The following is a 21348-nucleotide window of genomic DNA, read 5'->3' on the forward strand; positions in this document are numbered from 1 at the left end:
GGCCAAGATGGCGGCGCCCGGGGTCCCGAGCAGCGGTCGCAGAGGGTGCCACCGCCCTCGGCGAGGTCGGGCCGCCCCGCGCGGAAGAACCGCCCCCAGCCGCCACACCACCACCGCCACCGCCTAGCACAGCGTCCCAGGCCCCGCCCGGGACGGACGGCAGCCGCGCCATGGATTCTTCCAGTTCATCCAGCTCCAGTTTTGCCGTCGGCTCCCCCAGTCCCGGCGCCGTCGTGCTCCTGTACTCGGTAGGCGCCCAGGGGAAGGAGGCCCCGGGCGGGCCCGAGAGAGGACCCTCTCCTCCCGGCCTCGTTTTCCTCCGGGCGGTCGCTCCCGGCCCCGACGAGCGTGGGTCCCGACTTCTCCGACTTCCCCGAGGAGGGCCTGGTTGGTTGACTTGGTTTCCAAGGCAACGGAGCATCCCTGCGTCCGGGCGTGCGCTTTTCCAAGTTTCTCCCGGCGACGGTTCCCTGCCGGGTTCCTTCCCTCTCGCGCCTTCCCTTTCCCTCCACCGGGCGCGGGGCCTCCCGAAAGCCCCCGCCTGGCCCGGGCAGGAGGCGTGGGAACCGGAGCTCCAGCGAGGGCGTGGCGGGCGCCCTTTCGGGCGAACCCGAGGAACCAGCGGGCCCACCCCGCCTGAGCCGCAGGCCCCTGGCACCCACCCCGCCCTTCTGCTGGCCTGTGTTCCTGGCAGGAGAGTGTTTGGCTCATCAGTGAGCAGAGAGTTTTTACGACTTAAGTCTTTTTTTAAAAAAAATACACACGTGTGTGTGTGTGTGTTTACATTTTTATTGATTTCAGAGAGGAAGGGAGAGGGAGAGAGAGAGAAACATCCATGATGAGAGGGACTCGTGAATCGGTTGCCTCCTGCACGCCCCGCACTGGGGATGGAGCCCACAACCCGGGCTTGTGCCCTGACCTCCTGGTTCATAGGTCGACACTCAACCACTGAGCCGCGCCGGCTGGGCTTCAATATATTTTTTATTGTTGGTAGTATTGCAGACATCTCTTATCTCCCCTTCATTCCTCCTGTCCTCTCAGCCTCTCCCCTCCCCCCCACCCCCCAGGTCTTCATCACCCTATTGCCTGTATCCATGGGCTGTGCCCATATGTATATAAGTTCTTTGGTTTATCTCTTCTCATTCCCACCCTCCCCCCGGCAACCCCACATCCAGGTATGTCAGTCGGTTCCATGCCTCCCTGCTTCGGGTCTTATTTTGTTGGTCAGTTCATTTTGTTGATTGGAACGAATCTAGGAAGATTTGGGACTTCTGGAAGTTTTCATTGCCTGTTTTTGTCATTGTACTTTTCCCACAAGTCATTTTGCAAACAGCCTCTCTCCATCTCAACTCTTCTCTCCCAACGCCGCCCTCACCGCCCCCCCCCCCCCGATTTTAACAGGTCTTTTTATGTCAACAAAACTTACTGGTCACTCATCATTGTCACGAGAGCTCTGTAGCTCTCAAGGTTGCATAATCCTGGCTTAACTGATGGTTGGTGTTTGTTTTTTATTAAACAATAGATTAATTTTTATCTACTTTAGGAGGAAATAAAAGAGGGCATTTTAAGTTTGCCACCATGCTTTTCCTAGCAGTTAGTGTCAGTCTGACTTAAATATAATGTTAATTTGTTTGAGAAGTTCAAACAGGGAAAACAGAAAAAAGCAAGTTAAACAAAAAAAAACCCGTAACTTCAAAAGAGGGTATGTATGTGTATGTGGTTGCCTTCCTATTGGGACATCAGTATCATTAGGAACTAGAGGAAATGCCCATTTCGTGGCAGAGCTAGGAGCTCTTAATTGCTGGTAGCTGTCCACTTCTCCCAGGCCCGTCACTGTATCTGCCCTCCTCTCGGCCTTCCCACCCGACAGGTGTGTGGTGGGAATATTTGACCTCTAACTGCTGGTCCTGTGGGAGTCCGTAAGGAATGTAGAAAGAGGGTTGTAGTGTGGCTCTGTCATGCGTAGGTCCCTTTTTCAGTCCTAAGTGGCTTGTGACTTGAGTACAATCCTCCTATATAATAAAAGCCTAATATGCAAATTGTCCCCTTGACTGGGAGTTCAACCCGATGTTTGACCAGGGGCAGGGCCGGCTGGCCAACCGCCCGCAGCCCCAGCCCCCGGCCGGCCCCACCCTCAGTTGGCCCCCCGACCCTGATCCGCCCCCACCCGTGCACAAATTCATGCACTGGGCCTCTGGTTTCCTTCGTTACAGGACGGAGTTGATCTTTACTTCCCCATTCACCAATGGCTCTTTACTGATAAGGCTTTTGTCAGCTTTCATGTGAACGACTAGGCAGTTGCATATGAGCTTTTTCTCCTTGGATGCTGCACATGTCTTGTGATTTTATAGTTTTACTCTCATGATGTCCTGAACTTTTTCTTGCTATTACTGATTCCGGCCTGTCCTGTGCTTGTACAATGCTCTGTCTCATCTGAGAGCGATATTCCAGGTATTTGCGACATCGCTGATTGCCACAAGCATTACAGCAGGAGTACCCGCACAGTCCTTAGTCGTTCTCCTCAGTGTTCAAGAGCTAGCCCTCTCCTTTCGGCACTTCGAAGGAAGTCATGGAAGTAAACAACTAGTTGCAATGAAGTGGGATAAGGGCAGTGGTGGAAACATGCGCAGTGCGTTGTGGGCGGGAGGAGGAGGAGCCCCTGACCTGTTTGGGGACTAGAGAAGGTGACACCTGCGCTGAGTTCTTGAGCTGTGAAGGGGGGTGAGGGAGAGGAAGCCTGCTCTGGGCATCCATGCAAGAACATGCACTTCGGGGGACCAAGTCAGGAAGGCCAGACTAGAGGGGACGAGAGGAATGGAGCCCAGGAAGCAGGCAGGTTCCATTTCCTAAAGGGATTTCACGTATCACGTTTACCCATCCTCACGGCTAACATCTGAACTTTATTGGCTCCATTTAAGGGGTTCACAGTTGTATGTTGAAGGTCTAAGAGAACTGCTTGGGTTCTGCCGTGATTATCTGGATGAATAACCTCTCCTACTTAAGTCGAGGCTGTAGGAAGAGAGGCTGGCTGGGGAGGAATGTGATGCCAGGATCCTGGACGTGGATCAGACAGGGAAGAGAAGGCAGCCTGAGGGGGCAGGGGCCCTGGGTGCGGGGAGAAGGGCGATGGGCAGCCTGTGGGATGTGTAGGCAGCTGGAAGGGCGGCTGAGGAAGAGGAGGCAGTCAGGTTGACTCCTGGTTTCTGTGATTGGGCAGCTGGGTGGAGATGCTTTCACAGACAGGAGATGCGGACAGAGCAGGTTTGGTCAGGGTGTAACTGGGCTTGTGTTCAGTTTGAGATGGGGGAGGCAAAGTTAATGATAGAGGAAGGGAGAGATAGAAACATCAATGATAAGAGAGAATCATCGATTGGCTGCCTCCTGCACACCCCCTACTGGGAATCGAGCCTGCAACCCAGGCATGTGCCCTTGACTGGAATCGAACCTGGGACCCTTCAGGCCAGCTAGGGCAAAGTTAATGATTTTTAATTTGTGGATTATTATGTTATGGACCAGATACATCACAAGGGGCTTGGGAGACATCCAAATCGAGTTAGGAATATGGTAGCAGAGCAAAGAGGAAGGTCTGGTCTAAATATGTAGGCTTGGCAACCATCACAAGTAGGTTGTGTCCTAAACCACTGGTCTGATGAAGTCTTGCAATGAGACCACAGGATGCAAAGGAGGCCGGGGGTGGGTGGGGAATCGATGGTGCACCCGTCACCCAAACCATGGCTTCCTGCTAGAAATGAATGAAAAATCTCGACTCCTTACCATGTGCCACAGGACACCCCATCCTCGGGCGGGCAGCCTCTGCTATTTTTATTATCGAGGTCCCAGCACAGAGGTCTCCTCCCCAGAGAGGCCTTAGCCAGCCAGTCGATCTCAAGTAGCACGCCCCCCTTTCTCATTAGCTACTCGATCCCATTGTCCTCGGAGTATTTCGTTTCCGGTGTTGGCAGCCGGAGTCTGTAGTCTTGTACTTGCTGTCAGAGCTGATGGTGACATTTTCATGAAGCTTGCAAGCCCAGTGTTAAAGCGCAGCCATTATTAAAAGTTAAAGAGTAAGCCTTGGCGGGTAGTCAGTTGGAGCATCGTCCCCTGCACCGAAAGGCTGCGGGCTGGTTTGCCATCGGGGTACACACCTGGTTCGCAGGTTCGATCCTTCGTCGGGCATGTATGAGAGGCATCCAATTGATGCTTGTCTCTCTCTCTCTCCCCACCTTCTTCCCCTTCCTCTCTCTATAAAAATCAATAAACATAGTCTCAGGTGAGGATTCAAAAAATATTAAAGATTAAGTTATAAATTTACTATTAAAGAAACCCGGTTAAAAAATAGCCCGGCCAGCATGGCTCAGTGAAATGTCGACCTAGGAACCAGGAGGTCACAGTTGGATTCCCAGTCAGGGCACATGCCCGGGTGGTAGGCTCCATCTCCAGCTGGGAGTGTGCAGGAGGCAGCTGGTCAATGTTTCTCTCTGACATCTTTGTTTCTCTCTCTATATCCCTCTCCCTTCTTCTCCCTAAAATAAAAATAAAAAAAATTTAAAAAATAAAATAAAAATAAATAAATAAATAAATAAATAAAATAGGATGATAATTCAATATCAATTTATTGGTCCTGTGTACATTTTTTCTTGGAATGTGAAAATCTTACATTCGATCACTCTGCTCTTGTCATATGTCACAGAAAACAAATTGGGAAGAAATAAAGCTTTTCCGGTATAGTCCCTAATCTGTCTTACCTTACTTTACGATATGTGTATGACTTTCTTTCATTTCCTTTGTCCACAGAAGGAGCTCAAAAAGTGGGATGAGTTTGAAGATATGTTAGAGGAAAGGAGGCATGTCAGTGACTTGAAGTTTGCGATGAAGTGCTACACCCCTCTTCTGTACAAGGGGCTCATCCCGTGCACGCCCAACGACATTAAGAGTAGTGTTCTCAACTCCGAAGAGGTTTACTACGTCATTAAGCAGGTGAGTGAGTCCCTCTTCAGCTCAGCCAGGTCTGCTCCTGGTCAGCAAGTCCTTTCTCTACTTGATGCTGTGCATCTATTTTGCTATCTTTAATGTATCTCTTTTAAAAATATTTTTTCATTGATTTCTGAGAGGAAGGGAGAGGGAGAGAGAGCGATAGAAACACCAATGATGAGAGAGAATCATTGATTGACTGCCTCCTGCCTGCCCCCCACTAGGGATCGAGCCCGCACCCGGGCACGTGCCCTGACCTGGAATCTAGCTGCAACCCCCTGGTTCATAGGCCACACTCAGCCACGGAGCCACGCTGGCTGGGCTGGGCTTACCGTATCTTTTTAGGTTTAGCTGTATTCGGCACACGCATCAAATGTGTACCATGGCCAGACGTGTGTGAGCCTCTGTCCTAGGCACGGGGGTCTAGCAGTGAGCAACCTGAGCAGAGCTCCTGTCTCTTAAGTCTGATGGGACCCGATGACAGTTGTATCATCAACTTTGATCCAAGACACGCTAGTGGGCGCCACTGCGGGGCCACTTGTGAGAGGGAAGCTAATTTTGTGTAGGGAGTTAGAGAGAGATTTTCAAAAATGAGGCCTGAAAGAGGATGAGGAGTTTTCCAGGTGAACTGGGTGGAAGGAGTATTTCTAACAGAGCAGTAACTTTCCCTGTGGTTTTCAAACCTCACTCGGGAGCTCTAACAATCCCTGTGCTCAGTCCCACCCCGTACCAATTGCACCAGGAGGTCGGGAAGAAACCAGCCATTAGCAGTCTTTAAGGAAGCCCGGTCCATTCCAAAGTATGGCAGTTTGGGAACCTCTGCTTGTGTTAAGGACCAGAGAACACGCACATTTGCAGCGCTGAAGGCGGTGTACTATGGCCAGACCACAGAAGCAGAGAAGGGGTCATGGGAAGGATTGAGACCGGGGAGGTGAGCAGGGCCTCTGGCACGGAGGGCTCTGTAAACCTCGTAGCGGAATTAGAAGCTGTGCAAAGCCATTGAAGGATCTCAATTTGGAGTTGGTGCGATTCGTTTATATTTTAGAAACATATTTTGCTAAAAATAGAAATAAGGAATCTGTTTATGATGCTTAGAGTATAGGCACCTTAAGCCCATGCACCTGTCATTTTTTATTTGGTGCCTGCAACTAGGTTGCAATGATATTTGGGCTACTAAGTTGCTGGGCTACTAAGTTGCAATGCTCTTGGCCTTGTTTTGCTCCTATTTTACGATCTTGACCTTGGCCAAGTACCAGTGTTGGCTATGGCAAGGGATTCTGTTTATTCTTTACACACATAACCCCAGGGAACAGAAGCGATGTTTGCATTTTAAGTTATGTCGTCAAAGTCAGTAGGTGCAGGATCTTGAGGGAAGTGAGTTGTGTAAGTTCAAGTTTATGATTAGGTGACAAGTTGACGTGGAGATTGCCCTTCCCCTGACCAAAAATGTATAAAGGCTTTTAAACAACAGACATTTGAGAGGTAAAGTAGACGTTATTGAGGGAAGGGAAGAAGCCTTCACGGAGCCAGGGGAGCGAGGGAGCGGGTGTGGAGAGAAGCTGCGTTCTGTTTGGGACAGACTGACCGCGGCCTCTCCCCGTCCTCCCTGCAGCCTTTCCTTCCCATCAGCTCCTTCCCTTCGGCCCATAGGCAGGTCCGAGGCCACTGAACTGTGCACCTGAAAGTGATTACAATGGCACACTTTACATTATGTATTTTTTTTTACATTATGTATATTTTTATCATAATTTAAAAAAATGGGATGATTGTAAAAAAACACACACAAGTTTAAGGCTTTCCAACTTGGAAGAGCATTTTTCCTCCCTCTTCCCTCTTTTTTTTTCTTTCTTTTTTTCAATATTTTATTGATTTCAGAGGGAAAGAGAGATAGAAACATCCATGATGAGAGAGAATCATGGATCGGCTGCCTCCTGCACGCCCCACACTGGGGATCGAGCCCGAAACCCAGGCATGTGCCCTGACCGGGAATCGAACCCTGACCTCCTGGTTCAGAGGTCGACACTTAACCACTGAGCCACGCCGGCCGGGCTCCTCCCTCTTCTCATTCAAACTTTTCAGCGGTTCTTTCTGTGGTCACTCTCTACTCCCAGCCTCCTGCTCGGTACGTCTCAGTCCATTTATACTCAGTGTGAGATCTCTCCTGACTGTGTTACCAAACCTTTCTTGCTGCATCCCTCTCAGAGGAAAAGAGAGGAATGCAGGCTAAGAGGAGACGTTGATCCTAGTTCCACAGCCTTGGGCCTGTTGAATTGAGGCGGCCCTCAAAGAAGGTAAGGTATGGGATGAGATAGAGGATGATTGTGCGACATTGGTGAAGGTACTAAATGCCACTGGATTGCTTTTTTATTTTATCACTTATTTTAAAACGGCTAATTTTGCCCTGGCCGGGTAGCTCAGTTGGTTAGAGTGTTGTCCTAATACACCAAGATTGTGGGTTCCATCCCCAGTCAGGGCACATACAAGAAGCTATAATGAATGCATAAATGAGAGGCACACCAAATCAATGTTTCTCTCTCTCTAACTCAAAATCAATTTTAAAAAAAGGTTACTTTCACGTTGTGCTAACTTCCGCTTAGTATTGGAAAAAAAACAAGGTACTTCTTCACTGCACGTGACTTGGGGATCCAGCATCCCACTCCCCGGTCTTCTGTTCCTCACCCAAAGCAGAGCATCCTGGGTAAACATCAGATGACACACAGATTCCTGCCTTTCAAAGCGCCTGTTTGGGGAAGTTGGAAGGATTCAGTTGGGCTTCGCTGAGCACAGAAACGGACTCGCTCGTCCCCAGGCCCGGGCCAGTGCTAGCAGCAGCCAGCGTTCTGTTCTCGTTATCAAAAGATCGCTCGCTCTCCAGAGGAGTAAAGGAGTTTCCCTGCGAGAGCGTGGAGCTCACTGGTCGTCTTTGAGAGTGGGGGAGTCTGTAGCGATGTCCCATGTATGTGATGTGGTGCGAATGGGGTTTCAGTGTAGTCTTGTGTCTCTGCCTGGTTCTGGACCTGGTCATGGCGTTGAGCGGTCCCTGAAAGGCCCCCCTGCGCTGTGTTTAGGGCCGTGGCTCCTGGTGGAGCTGATGACACAGCTGATGGGGAGGGAGACACTCCCCTGGCCTCACGTGTCATCCCGGAAAGCCGGTTCTCTTTGAGTTCCTAGTCTTCGAAGTTGTCTAAAAAGGATCATTCACCTACTAGTGTTTTGTTGGAAATTGCACAATGCCCACTTACATGAAGGAGAAAAACGTACTCATTTTGAGTTCTACAGCATTGGCCCGTGTGGACCTGGACTGAGTGAAAGAGCCGGGTTTCGAGCCCGAAACCCAGGCCTGTGCTTGGGTTCTTTTTTCAGAAAAAAGAACACAATTGGCTTCTTTTTTCAGAAACGCATCCTGCTTCTCTCCCCTCCCAGCTCTCCAAGGAGCCCCTCCAGTCCCAGGAGGCCCTCCGAGAGGAAGCTTGCCAGATCTTGGATGAAATGAGCCACAAGCTGCGCCTGGGAGCCATCCGGTTTTTCGCCTTTGCCCTGAGCAAAATATTTAAACAGATTTACTCCAAAGTGTGTGTCAATGAAGAAGGGATTCAGAAAGTGAGTATTGTGGTTAAACAGCGACCTCTCCTCGCCCCTCACTATTCGGGCAGCTCCGCGTCCTCTCACCTGCGCTCAGTGGGCAGGCCCGGCCGCAGGCGTCGCTGGCACAGGGCTCGGCCTCTTGGCACGTGGTGTTTGATGATTGCCAAATGGTGAGTTTTCTAATTCCGTCACTTCTGTTACTTAGTAATTTGCGTTTTCCTGTAAGGAAGCACTTTCTTACAAAGGTTATATTTTTTAATTTGTTTTTTTAAATATGTTTTTATTTATTTGAGAGAGAGAGGGAGAGAGAAACATTGATGAGAGAGAAACCTCCATCGGCTGCCTCTGAAGATTCCGTTTACTCGAGTGTCTCCTCCTGTGACTGTCTTTAGATTGCTCACTTACTGCCAGGTCTCTGCCCAAGAACGGCTGGCCCTGTGCTTGGGCCAGGCAGCTGGCTGGCCACGTCTTCCCTGATCACAATCTCCTCCCCTCAGGTGGTCATGTTAGGGTTCAGAGAAACAGATAACACGTCGATACCAGTGAACACGGGTGAGGTGGACAGCCGCAGGGGTACATCTGGGAGCTCCCATGCATGCCTCCCAGCTCCATGGCACCCACTGTTCCTGGCAATATTGTTCCTTTCACGTGTCCTAAAAATTCGTAGGTTTTGTTCATAATCATCCAAGAGAAGTGCGTTCTCGCTCGCTGTGGACACCAGTCTGCAACAGCAGCGCACAGCTGTTTTTTAATCCTCACCCAAGGATATTTTTCCGTTGCCTTTTAGAGAGAGAGAAAAGGAGGAGAGAGAGAGAAACATGGATGTGAGAGAGACACGTCGATTGGTTGCCTCCCACATGAGCCCTGACTGGGTCTGGGAGCGAGCCTACAATCCAGGAATGTGCCCTGGACTGGGAATTGAACTCGTGACCTCCTGTGCTCTAACCACCGGGCCACCCCAGCTGGGCACAGCTGACTTTCTCATTCCGACTGACCTCAGTTCTGTTCCCAGCTCCGCCATTTATTAGCTGCGTGGCCACGCCACACACAGGGAGGCTGAGGCCCTTCACAAATACCTGGCATTAAACAACGTGGTCATATGCTTACTATTTACAATGCTTAAAGTGGTCCCACCTAATATAAGTTAGTGATCGTCAGTGTTATTGTTACGATCCATCAAAATTTCCCCTTTCCGTGTTCTTGCATTGGGTGAGGTTACCTAGAACTCCGAAACACGTGTCGGGTGTGTAGTGGGGGAGGCAGCCGCAGTATCAGTCTCCCCTCCATCCATGCGCACATGCTTCCGTGTTCTGACACGAGGTGTGTTTTAATAACGTGAAACGTGCAATGATTAAAAGCGTCCCATTTATTTATCTTAAAGCTGCAGCGAGCCATCCAGGAGCACCCGGTGGTCCTGCTGCCCAGCCATCGGAGCTACATCGACTTCCTGATGTTGTCGTTCCTTCTGTACAACTATGACCTGCCGGTCCCGGTCATCGCGGCGGGGATGGGTGCGTGCGCTTCTCTCCTCTCATCGATGGTAGAGATTGACACGTGCACTGGAATGAGCTCAACCTCAGCTTTGTGCACCAGTGCTTTCACTCCCGGAGGCTGGGTTCCCTAAAGCGGGATTGCTGCGGCAGATACGTGATGTGTTCACCCTCTCTCAGGGCAGCCGGGGGAGCTGGGTTTAAACATGCATGCTGCTGATAAAGGCAGTCAACCGTGGGGTGAAACGCGGCCGGGACGGAAGCACTTTAAAGCATTTTTGTCTGTGGACATGGGAGGAAGTTACTTGAAAATCAGGGAAAGTGACAAGAAGGACTCCTGTGAACTGATGCTAGAACTCCTCCTCTTAGTCTGGCTTCTTTTTTTTTATTTTTTATTTTTATTTATTTTTACAGAGAGGAAGAGAGAGGGATAGATAGTTAGAAACATCGATGAGAGAGAAACATCTATCAGCTGCCTCCTGCACACTCCCTACTGGGGATGTGCCCGCAACCAAGGTACATGCCCTTGACCGGAATCGAACCTGGGACCCTTGAGTCTACAGGCTGACGCTCTACCCACTGAGCCAAACCGGTTAGGGCTAGTCTGGCTTCTTGAGTGAAGACGGGGCTGTTTTACCGGATGGCCCACTGGAGGGGGGGGGGCTTGTTGGCCTGGCTGTCCAGAGCGCGTGGACACGGGCTGGGCTGTCGAGGTCAGCAGCGGTGCTGACTGAACAAGTGGCCTGATGACCTCGCTGCGGTGGTCACGTGGCCTGCCTCTGCCTCTGCCTCTAGCTCAGGGGTGGGAACGTCCGGCCCGCGGGCTGTGGAAGGCCCGAGAAATGGTTTGGTCTGGCCCTGCCAGTGCATTATGGGCGAGTTAATGAAATGTTTGGCCAAATATAGCAGGCTAATTTTTTTAACATATTACTTTATTGATTTCAGAGAAGAAGGGAGAGGGAGAGAGAGATAGAAACGTCAATGATGAGAGAATCATTGATTGGCCTCACACTGGGAATCCAGCCCACAACCCAGGCATGTGCCTTGACCGGGAATCGAACTGTGACCTCCTGGTTCATAGATTGACGCTCAACCACTGAGCCCTGCCTGCTGGGCAGCAGGCTAATGTTTAAGTGGATAATTGTGTATGGCCCGTGAAGGATGTTATAAATATCCAGCTGGCCCTTGGCAGGAAACCCCCCCCCTCCCCCCCCCCCCTGCCCTGCCCTACTCCAGCTGGTCTGGTTGTGAACAGCGAGGTGCATGGAGGGTGCAAGGTTACCTCCCCACGAGCACCTGCCCACACAGTCCCTCCTTCCCATAATTCCACGAGATGTCTCTTCTTGGGGACTTTCATCTCAGAAGTTATAATCATGAAGGCCACAGGAGTGTCTTACGTCCATGAAGCCTCCTTCACAGAGCGTGCGTTTAGGTCTTTATGGGCAGTCCGGCCTCTGAAGTCAATGCTGACCCTTCTCCTCCAGACTTCCTGGGGATGAAGATGATCGGGGAGCTGCTGCGCATGTCGGGCGCCTTCTTCATGCGGCGCACCTTCGGCGGCAACAGGCTCTACTGGGCTGTGTTCTCCGAATACGTCAAAACCATGTTACGGGTAAATGCAGGCCGCCACCCGGTGCTCCCGGCTGCTCCCTTCTCGCTGAAGTTTGCTGTTTCAGTCCCTCACTTAACGCCCGCACGGGCCGCTGGGCTGCGTTTCTCCCGGAGGAGTGTGCGGGGCTCCGCAGCCTGGCTGCTCCGCGCGGCTCTGCGTCCGAGCGTCCCCGTGAGCAGTGTGTGCAGAGGCCGGGGCGGGAGCTGGGGAGGGAGCAGAGAAGCCTCGATCCTTTGAGCGTAGGCAATGGGTTTTGTGTTTTGTTGTGTTTGTTTGTGTTTTCTCTTTGAAGAATGGTTATGCTCCTGTTGAATTTTTCCTCGAAGGGACAAGAAGCCGCTCCGCCAAGACTCTGACTCCTAAATTTGGTAGGTCCCTCCCAGGCGGAGGAGCAGGACACACCCAGAGGCTCTGGGCTGGGGGCGGGGGGGTCAGTGCAGCTGCGAAGTAGAACTTGACACGTTAAAAAAATTTTGTTGTTGTTTATCTCAGAGAGGAAGGGAGAGGGAGAGAGAGAGAAACATCAATGATGAGAGAGAATCATGGATCGGCTGCCTCCTGCACGCCCCACACTGGGGATGGAGCCTGCAACCCAGGCCTGTGCCCTGACCGGGAATCGAACCGTGACCTCCTGGTTCCTAGGTCGATGCTCAGCCACTGAGCCACACCGGCCCGGCCTTGACGCTTTTTTTTGCAAGATGTTCTTTTATTTATGAGGGTAACTCTTGAAGCGTAACTGCTTATATTTATGGGCTTAGTATGTCCTGTACACTTGTAGTGTCTTCCTGTGTATGTGCCGTGTTTTCAAACTCCGGGATATGCGTGAAAACCATTTCTCCCTTTGTTTCCAGGTCTTCTGAATATTGTGATGGAACCTTTTTTCAAAAGAGAAGTGTTTGACACCTACCTTGTTCCCATTAGCATCAGTTACGATAAGATATTGGAAGAAACTCTTTATGTGTATGAGCTTTTAGGGGTGCCCAAGCCAAAGGAATCTACGACCGTACGTAAAGGATGCCACGCCTGAGTTCATTGGGGTTTAGGGGAAATGCTCATTTACAGCTCAACCAGTTTCCTAATTTGCTGCTTTTGTTTTCTTCCCCCGGTTGCGATACCGTTAGGGATTGCTGAAAGCCAGGAGGATTCTCTCGGAAAACTTTGGCAGCATCTACGTATACTTCGGAGACCCCGTGTCGCTGCGCTCTCTGGCAGCTGGGAGGCTGAGCCGAAGCCCGTATAACCTGGTCCCAAGGTGCAGACTGGTGTTTTCATAACCGAGTTAGAAACAGGGATGAAAATCTGGAAGTGTGAACTGTGACTTTAAAAAAATATATCTTTTTATTGATTTTTTTAGAGAGAGAGAGAAGGGAGAGGGATAGAGAGGGAGAAATGTCACTAAGAGAGGAACATCGTTGATCGGCTGCCTCCTGCATGCCCCCTCCTGGGGATGGAGCCAGCAACCTGGGCATGTGCCCTGACCGGGAATTGAACCGGTGACCTCTTGGTTCCTGGGTCAGCATTCCACCGCTGAGCCACGCCGGCCCCGGGCTGAATTGTGATTCTTGACTAGTTCTAGGACTGAAACTCGGTTATTTGAGGTCACACATCCGGGAAGTGGAAAGCCTCAATTAAAGAAGAATTCTGTGTTTGGCAGGAACCATTAGGTATAGGATGTAGATGTCAGATACACAGGCAGACTGTTCGCTGTACTCAGGGGAGCCGGCACCGGACTGACTTAAAAGTGGGGAGGGCTACAGCGGTGCTGGCCAGTGCGTGCCTGGACACGGTGGGCCAGCACAGTGTGTGCTACGTGTGATTGTGGGTCCCGGGGAGGACTGTGTCTCATGAGTGGGGTGAGTTTCTGTCTGCAGCTGGCTCTGTCTCTGCCTCGTAGGTACATCCCCCAGAAGCAGTCGGAGGACATGCAAGCCTTCGTCTCCGAGGTGGCCTACAGGATGCAGCTCCTGCAGATCCAGAACCTGGTGCTGAGCCCGTGGGTCCTGGTCGCCGCCGTCCTGCTGCAGCACCGGCCGGCCATGGGCTTCGACGCCCTGGTGGAGAAGACGCTGTGGCTGAAAGGCTTAACCCTGGCCTTCGGCGGCTTCCTCACGTGGCCCGGTACGTAGGGCGTCATTGCTCAGCTGCTAGAGCCTCACGCCAGCGCCTGGCGTCTGTTCCCTAGGCCGGGTCCCCAGCACCGGTGCGTCGCGGGCCTGAGGCTCCCAGCAGTGACGCGCCCGCTTTGTGCCGTCGGCCTGAACGCACTGTCCTGTGTGTAGACAGTGAACCCGCGGACGAAGTGATCCAGGCCAGCCTCCTCCTGCACTCCAACATCGCCAGCCTCGACGGGGACCGCGTGGTCCTGAAGGTGGACGCCAGAGACTCGGAGGTGGTGGACGGCCTCATCTGCCAGCACATCACGCTCCTCATGTGCTCCGCCTACAGGAACCAGCTGCTCAACGTCTTCGTCCGGCCCTCCTTGGTGGCTCTGGCGCTGCAGGTGGCTGCCGGGGGCAGGAAAGGTAACGTGGGACTGTGGTCCGGAGCCGTGGAGACCTGGCCCTCAGTGCTGCGTGGGGAGCGGCGCTGGGCCTCAGACTCCTCCTCCCACGTGTGCAGCCCACGCCCCAGCCCGTGCACGCGGAGTTAGGTTCGTCCCTAAATACACGCCCACCTGCTAGAGCTGGGGACTGGGAAGGGACCTGAGCACGCGCACGGCACAGGGACGTCCAGCTGTGGGCTGTGCCAGGCCGGTGAGACCGTCTGGCCTGGCCCTGCCACGGCCGCACGGGCGAGTTAATTACATGTCTGACCAAATATGACAGGCCGACTTAAGCGATGACTTCGTGTGGCCTGAGAATGGTGTTATTCGTCTCCAAATGGCCCTCGGCAGGAAGAGGCGCCCAGCGCTGGGTTAGAGGCTTGGTTGCCACTTAGAGCCGACCGTCGGAAGGGCTGGGCCGCAGCTGGCTCTCGGGCACAATTGGGATTGTTGCAGCTCTCATTGGGGCCTCACCTCATCCCCGAGAGACGGGTGACGTGCCTCTAAGCGCTGCGTTTTGGGGTGCCGTGGACTTCTTGCCACTCCCTGGAGGGTTAGAAACCAGGCTGTGATTTTCTGCAACCAATTCCTTTCCAGAGGACGTCTACTGTTGCTTCCGCTTCCTGCGTGATGTCTTGTCGGACGAGTTCATCTTCCTTCCGGGAAACGCAGTGAAGGTACGTCTTTGCAGCCAAGGAGCAAGCGCGTGGCAGGGCGAGTCCTGGGGAGGTGGGCGCTGTCACAGATGGGTCTTCCCTCCCTTCAGCGACGCACAGCGGCTTAAAGGGGAACGGGGACGCTCACGAGTCAGCAAACTCCAGTTCGATTCTTGGTTAAATTTATCAATAACTTAGGGATTGTCTGTGTGTGTGTGTGTGTGTGTGTGTGTGTATATAAAAGCCCAGTGGAATGACGAGAACGACTGGAATGACCAGTGGCTATGACGCGCCTGTTCCAGGCCCCGATTGCCCCCTTCCAGGCCGGTCCCACCCACAATCTGCCCCCAACACCCCAATCGGGGGTGGGGCCAGCTGGCCAACTGCCTGCAGCCCCTCCCCCCACCAGCCAGGCCTGATGGGCCCCCATCAGAGCAGGCTGGCCGAACCCCACCCAAGCACGAATTCGTGCACCAGGCCTCTAGTTTGGTAAGAAGAGGGTCATTCTTTGAACTGTTAGTGCAGCTACTGCAAATAAATCAACTCGATCTTGTTAAAAGTTTGCCAGCCGGCACGCATGTTCCTGGCAACAGCTGTTGGAATGAGCGGGCCTTTTGCTTTAAGAGTAGAGAGTGGCAGGGCAGCAGCTGGTGCGGGACCAGGCTGGAGCTGGAGCGCGGGGTGGGGAGCGCCAGGGATGGACAGGGTCGGCTTTCTGGGCATGCTCAGGCGAAGGGGCAGGGCCCTTTGGAGCATGGGTCTATGTGTTCCAGGACTCGCTGTGTGCCCTCCTCTCTAAGGGGTGTGTCTGTGCAAAGGGAGGGAAAAGCCGTCACCCAGGTGGTGCCGCCTCGGGCTGCGTGTCGGAACCGGTGCTTCCTTGGCTACCGCGTAACAGCCGCGCCGCTGGGAAGGCTGGCCGCTGACGTCCGTGCTCTGCGCCCCTGGCTGCACGCCCCGGGCGGCCGCGTCCTCCCTCAGTGGGTCCTTCTGTCCGCCCGCCCCCTTCCAGGACTTTGAAGAAGGCTGCTACCTGCTTTGTAAAAGCGAGACCATTCAGGTGACAACGAGGGACATCCTAGTTACCGAGGAGGGGAAGACTGTGTTCGAGTTTTTAATCGGACTCTTTAGGCCTTTTGTGCAGTGTTACCAGGTACGTAAATCTGGCAGAAGCTCACGTCTAACTAAGACTTCCCACCCGGTGCTTATTTCTGGCCGGAGGGGCAAGTGTCTTCCCAGGTGCCAGGTAAGCCAGGGAGACTGATCCTGGGATGAGGGCTTCACCTGCCCGGGGAGACCTGCTCCCTGCGTACAGGCGGCGCTCGGGCCAGTCAGCCCCGGGGCACAGCTGAGTGGCACAGTGTTCCTGTGACCACAGCTTCGCCCAGGCAGTGCCGTGCCCGCCCCACGGTGTTGGTTCACCGTCTGTAGCTCAGTGTGTGACACACAGTAGGCACTTAGTAAACCAAGGTCTCCATGATACAGAGTCAGTGGGAAGGGAAAGGAGACGTTCAAGTGCAAGTGTCTGAAAGTTGGAGCCCTCAGGAGGGACTCAGGAGCGGCTGCTGTGCCTGCAGGGAGAGCGCCCACCTGCAGGGGAGGCCGGTTGTTGGAGATGGAAACCTCCGAGGGCCCCTGCCTGTCTGCGGCTCTGGGCTCGGCTCTGCTGAGGGGCCCCGGGCCGCCGTCCCCGCGAGGCGTGCTGTGGTCAGTGAGGTGGCCCTCCCGGCCCCCGTGCCCAAAGCCCAGCCCTTAGTAACTGCTGGATAAATACCGTCTCTACCTTTCCTAGTAGAAACCATCAAGTATTTTAGGGTCTAGCCTGTTTTAGGTTTTTTTAGAGAAAAAAAATTACATAAAGTCTGGCCCCCTTTTCCTAAGCAGCACAAGATAAAGGAAGCTGCTAGTAATTCACTTACCTGCAACCATTAAAGTGAGAAAGTCTGTTTTACTCCGTGTCCACATGTTGCAACCTTGTGTCCCCATCGTGAGCAGTGGTAGAGCTCCGTAGCGCTCCTGAGAATCCGTAGCCAAAAAGAAGAGAATAAACAGAAACGGGGGAAAGTGCTCGAAGCCTGTGTGTGCTCAGGCCTCTCCGCGCGGCGTGCCTGCTCGGGGTGTCCCTCGCGCTGCGAAGGAGGCGTGTGGCTGTCCCCCGCGCCGCGTGTTGACTGCCCCTTGCCTCTGCCTGAGCCTCTCGTCCTCTTCCACTCAGATCATTTGCAAGTACCTCCTGGAGGAGGAGAAAGACGGCTTCACCGAGAAGGAGTACCTGGCTCGGGTCAGGGCGTTCACCAGCCAGCTTCTCGATCAAGGTCAGTCCCTCCTGTGGCTGCTGGCCTCCTTCCGCCGAGAGCAGAGCGGCCCCTCACGCCTCCCCTCTGTTGCAGGCGCCTCGCAGTGTTACGACGTCCTGTCCTCTGACGTACAGAAAAATGCCTTGGCGGCCCTGGTGCGGCTGGGCGTGGTGGAGAGGAAGAAGGTGTAAGTACCGGGGACTCGCGTGGGTGCCGACGGGCCGTGGCGACGAGTCACAGATGAGCAGACGCAGGAACGTGTGATCGAGTCGCATGTGCCGTGTTCCCTCACCCACTCCCATTAGCACGCCAGGAGGAGTGACCTGCACACGCCTCAGGGGGCAGAACAGAGGATGTGCAGCAAAACAGAAGGTGCTGCAGGCCAGGGTTTGGCCTGGCCCACCACCGAAATGTATAACATAGGAAAGGTTTACATGCACATACATGTACAGTACATCAGCACACGCGAGTGTGTAGGTAGGTAGATATGGACTCTTCTGAGTGAATGAATACATGAATGCGAACGCTTAGGGGTCAGCTCTCCCAGCGTGTCTCTCAAGTGGCCAGAGGAGGAAGCAGAAGCCAAGGAGGAGGACAGGAAGGAGCAGGGAGCCTTCCAGCTGCTTAACATTGACCTTCAGGAAACTGTTTAAAGGCAGCCTTCCTGGGCGAGAAGAGCTAAACCAGAGACCTTATACACCTACAGAAGCCCGGTGCATGAATTCGTGCACGGGTGGGGTCCAGCCGGCCAGGGGGAGGGGCCACGGGAGGTTGGCCGGCCAGCCCCGCCCCCAATCAGGCTGGTTGGCTGGCCGCAGTGCGCAACATAGCGACTGCTCATTCCAGTTGTTGCAGTCACTTGGACACAGGCATGCGTGGTGAAGGCCTGGGGGCTGGGAGGGGCTGGGAGGAGGGGGGAAAGGGAGAAAATGGGAGATACCTGTAACACCAGCCACAATAAAAAATATTTTTAAAAAAAGAGATAGTCCTACTATGTAAATAGTGAAGATAGTCCTACTGTGTGACCAGTGACGGTTGTCGTTCCCCCAGTTTATGCAGTAAGAAGGCTTGTTGCTTTTTCTCCTAGAAATGGCGACTATGTATTTAATGTGAACGAGCCTGCCGCAGTGAAGCTAGAAGAAATGCTTGGTGAGTACCGTTTTGTTTCCACGTGATGTTTGCCAACAGAGAGTAAACACGGAAATGTGCTACGGCACCAACACTTACCAGAACGCACAGTCGAGTTCTAATATAAACAGAACTGTTACATCATCTAGAACTTTCTCACGGAGACCTAGGAGAAAGGGCAAGGAAAATGGCCAGCGAAAACACCGCAAGCGGGAACGAGGCAGCTCAGACGCAGAGGGGTCAGCCCCCGCCTGCCCGCTCGGTCGGGATCTAGGCCCTTTGCACCTGGCACTGGGCATCGAACACGCACCTCTCTGGTCCTGGGAGTCCTCTCCCTGGGCACCCTGCCCCTTCCTTCCCCAGGGGAGGGGTCGGGTCGGCGACCACATCACTTACTCTCTGAGTCAGAGCTGGAGGCAGGTAGTACATCCGTGGAGGCCCATCACCCTCCTGCAGGTCCTATCAGCTCACAGGGAAGTATCCCGCCAGGAAGGTGGGCGTGTAGGGGCTCCGGGAAGAGTCCAGAGGGACCTCAGCAGAGAGAAAGGCCAGGGGAGGGAGAGGACACCGCTCATAGGAGCGACGGGTGATTGTAGGAGGGCGATGTCAGCATTTGAAAACTGACTACATTGACTGGAGCTCTGGTCACAGAGTAGGATGCTTCCGGTTGTGGTTTTTATCTGAGCCCATTGAGTACCTTTGTCAAACCTGCATGGAGGAGCTCTCGGTGGTGTCTGCTGGGATGAGGGGAAGGCAGGAGGGGCATGTGGTGAAAGGGGAGGGGGCAGGAGAGGGCAGAGGAGAAATCTCACGATGTGGAACCTTGAAACTCGCTTTTGAATTTGGTAAGAGGAGCAAATAACACACAAACCTCACGTTGCGAGGTGATGGGCTCGATTTCTTAATGACGGAAGCCAGTGTCCTATGGGTGAGACCGTAGTGGACTGGAAGGTCAGGAAACGTGACCGGGTTCACCTCCTGCCTCTGCCCTGGCCCAGGGCGCTGGCCGTGCCCACCCCCTCTCTGCGATGGCGCTGCTTCTGCACGGGCCTGTGTGCTCACGAGGCCTCTTCTGCGCATGGAAGAGCAAGCTCTCCGGTGTCTCTTCTCAAAAGGGCACTAATCCCATCGGGCCAGGGCCCCACCCCGCCTGTACACTGCACAGTGGCAGCTGTTTCTCTGTCTGTGGCTGAAACATCATAAACTCAAGTGTCACATCATGAGCTGTCTCTTTCTTCCTCAGATTGTAAGACGCCAGTAGGAAAACCAGCAACTGCAAAACTTTAATGACTGCCACGCAGCTGTGGGACTGTGGTCGTACAATTACTGTCATCCAAAGACTCTTACAGCCAATGGCGTGAAGCAAGAGCCTTACTCCTCCTCCCGGGACCCAGACCGAGGCTCCGCGGAGAGGAAGGGCTGCGCCTACAGCATCGGGCGATGTCTCCGCCCACCACAGGACTTAAAAGGCGTTTGTATCAACTCTGTGTGTTTTAAAATAAAATAACCTTTTGGAAACGTTGGAAAACGAAGTCCAGCTCCTGTCACTAACCCGCACCCGTGCTAACTCCTACACTACCTTCTGACTTAGCACGGCATCGCACCAACGGCCGTGGCTGGGAAAGCCACGGGACGCGTGTCATTGGCATTTCTCACCTCAAACAAGGACACGGTCCACAGAGATAGGGTGAGTCCCCACCGGACGTAGTCGGGAGGTTCCTGAAAAATGGCGACTTCAAGTGAAACATTTAACGAAACCAGCGTCACCACAGGCTAGCTGATGTAAACAAGGGTTAAGTTCCTGTGGCGTATTTCTGGTCAATAAACATCACCAAACTTCCACATAAAAACCCAGCCCGGCCAGCGAGGCTCAGTGGTTGAGCATCGTCTTATGAACCAGGAGGTCATGGTTCGATTCCCAATCAGGGCACATGCCTGGGTTGTGGGTTTGATCCCCAGTAGGGGGCGTGCAGGAGGCAGCTGATCCATGATTCTCACTCATTGATATTTCTGTCTCCCTCTCCCGTCCTCTCTGAAAGGGAGGAAGGGAAGAAGGGAAGAAGGAAGATGGCAGCTTACTTTAACCTAGAGCTGTGGTCGGCAAACTGCGGCTCGAGAGCCACATGCGGCTCTTTGGCCCCTTGAGTGTGGCTCTTCCACAAAATATCACGGCCTGGGCGAGTCTATTTTGAAGAAGTGGCGTTAGAAGAAGTTTAAGTTTAAAAAATTTGGCTCTCCAAAGAAATTCCAATCGTTGTACTGTTGATATTTGGCTCTGTGGACTCATGAGTTTGCCGACCACTGGCCTAGGGGACTAGGAGTCGGGTGCACCAGCTGTGGGGGGTGGCGGGGGAGGGGGGGAACCTCACCCCTGCATCTGAGGCCTCGCTCAGTCCCCATGTCCCTCCCAGAGGAAAAGCCCATGGCATGCTTGTTCTGTTTGAGGGCCACTTGGGCGCTTCCTGTGTGCCGGGCGCCCTGCCCAGTGCTGTACAAATATTGGCGCACCTGGTCCTCAGAGGCCTGCCGGGCGACCCGGGATGGCCCTCCAGGGACAAGCAAGGTGGGCGCACGGGTTCGGTGACATGATAAAGTCAATCGGTGTCTGTTTTCATTTCACAAATGCTTTTTGTGAAAGAATCGCAGGCTAACAAGACTATAAAGTCCTTTTTTTTTTTAATTTCAGAGAGGAAAGGAGAGGGAGAGATAGAAACATCAATGATGAGAGAGAATCATTGGTTGGCTGCCTCCTGCATGCACCCCCCATGGGGATCGAGTCCGCAGTCCGGGCATATGCCCCTGATCAGAATCGAACCCGGGACCCTTCAGTCCACCGGCTGACGCTATATCCACTGAGCCAAACTGGCCAGGGCCAATTTTTATTTCCTTAAAAAAAAAAAAAATCTCCCGCAGTTCAGTGGATTGATCATAGTCCTATGAACCAATAGGTCCCAGTCACGGTGGGCTCCATCCTCTCATCAATGTTTCTCTCCCTCTCCCTTCCTCTCTCTGAAATCAATAAAACATAGTTTTAAAATGTTTTTTTTTTAAAAAAACCTATGTTTTT

The 21348-nt window shown here is 53.2% G+C and overlaps 1 protein-coding gene across 1 annotated transcript; it reads left to right on the forward strand.

Annotated features, from left to right (window-relative positions):
• The first annotated feature begins 1 nt into the window (after position 1).
• Positions 2-19813, forward strand: GNPAT (glyceronephosphate O-acyltransferase). The gene is made up of 16 exons (XM_054712943.1): positions 2-248; positions 4795-4977; positions 8395-8571; positions 9938-10067; positions 11531-11658; positions 11951-12026; positions 12510-12661; positions 12780-12910; positions 13553-13776; positions 13938-14180; positions 14798-14877; positions 15869-16009; positions 17072-17171; positions 17247-17340; positions 18241-18302; positions 19525-19813. The coding sequence occupies exons 1-16, from the start codon at positions 171-173 to the stop codon at positions 19566-19568; spliced, it is 2043 nt and encodes a 680-aa protein (XP_054568918.1). The 5' UTR covers positions 2-170; the 3' UTR covers positions 19569-19813.
• The last annotated feature ends 1535 nt before the right edge of the window (positions 19814-21348 follow it).

Source organism: Eptesicus fuscus, chromosome 24 (genome assembly GCF_027574615.1).
Source record: "Eptesicus fuscus isolate TK198812 chromosome 24, DD_ASM_mEF_20220401, whole genome shotgun sequence".
In the NCBI taxonomy this organism is placed as follows: Eukaryota; Metazoa; Chordata; class Mammalia; order Chiroptera; family Vespertilionidae; genus Eptesicus; species Eptesicus fuscus.

Coding starts and splice junctions, on each gene's coding strand:
- GNPAT (XM_054712943.1), top strand. CDS start 171: ATGGATTCTTCCAGTTCATCCAGCTCCAGTTTTGCCGTCGGCTCCCCC. Junction 8,572..9,937: donor ATGAAGAAGGGATTCAGAAA/GTGAGTATTGTG, acceptor TTTATCTTAAAG/CTGCAGCGAGCCATCCAGGA. Junction 17,172..17,246: donor CAGCCAGCTTCTCGATCAAG/GTCAGTCCCTCC, acceptor CCTCTGTTGCAG/GCGCCTCGCAGTGTTACGAC.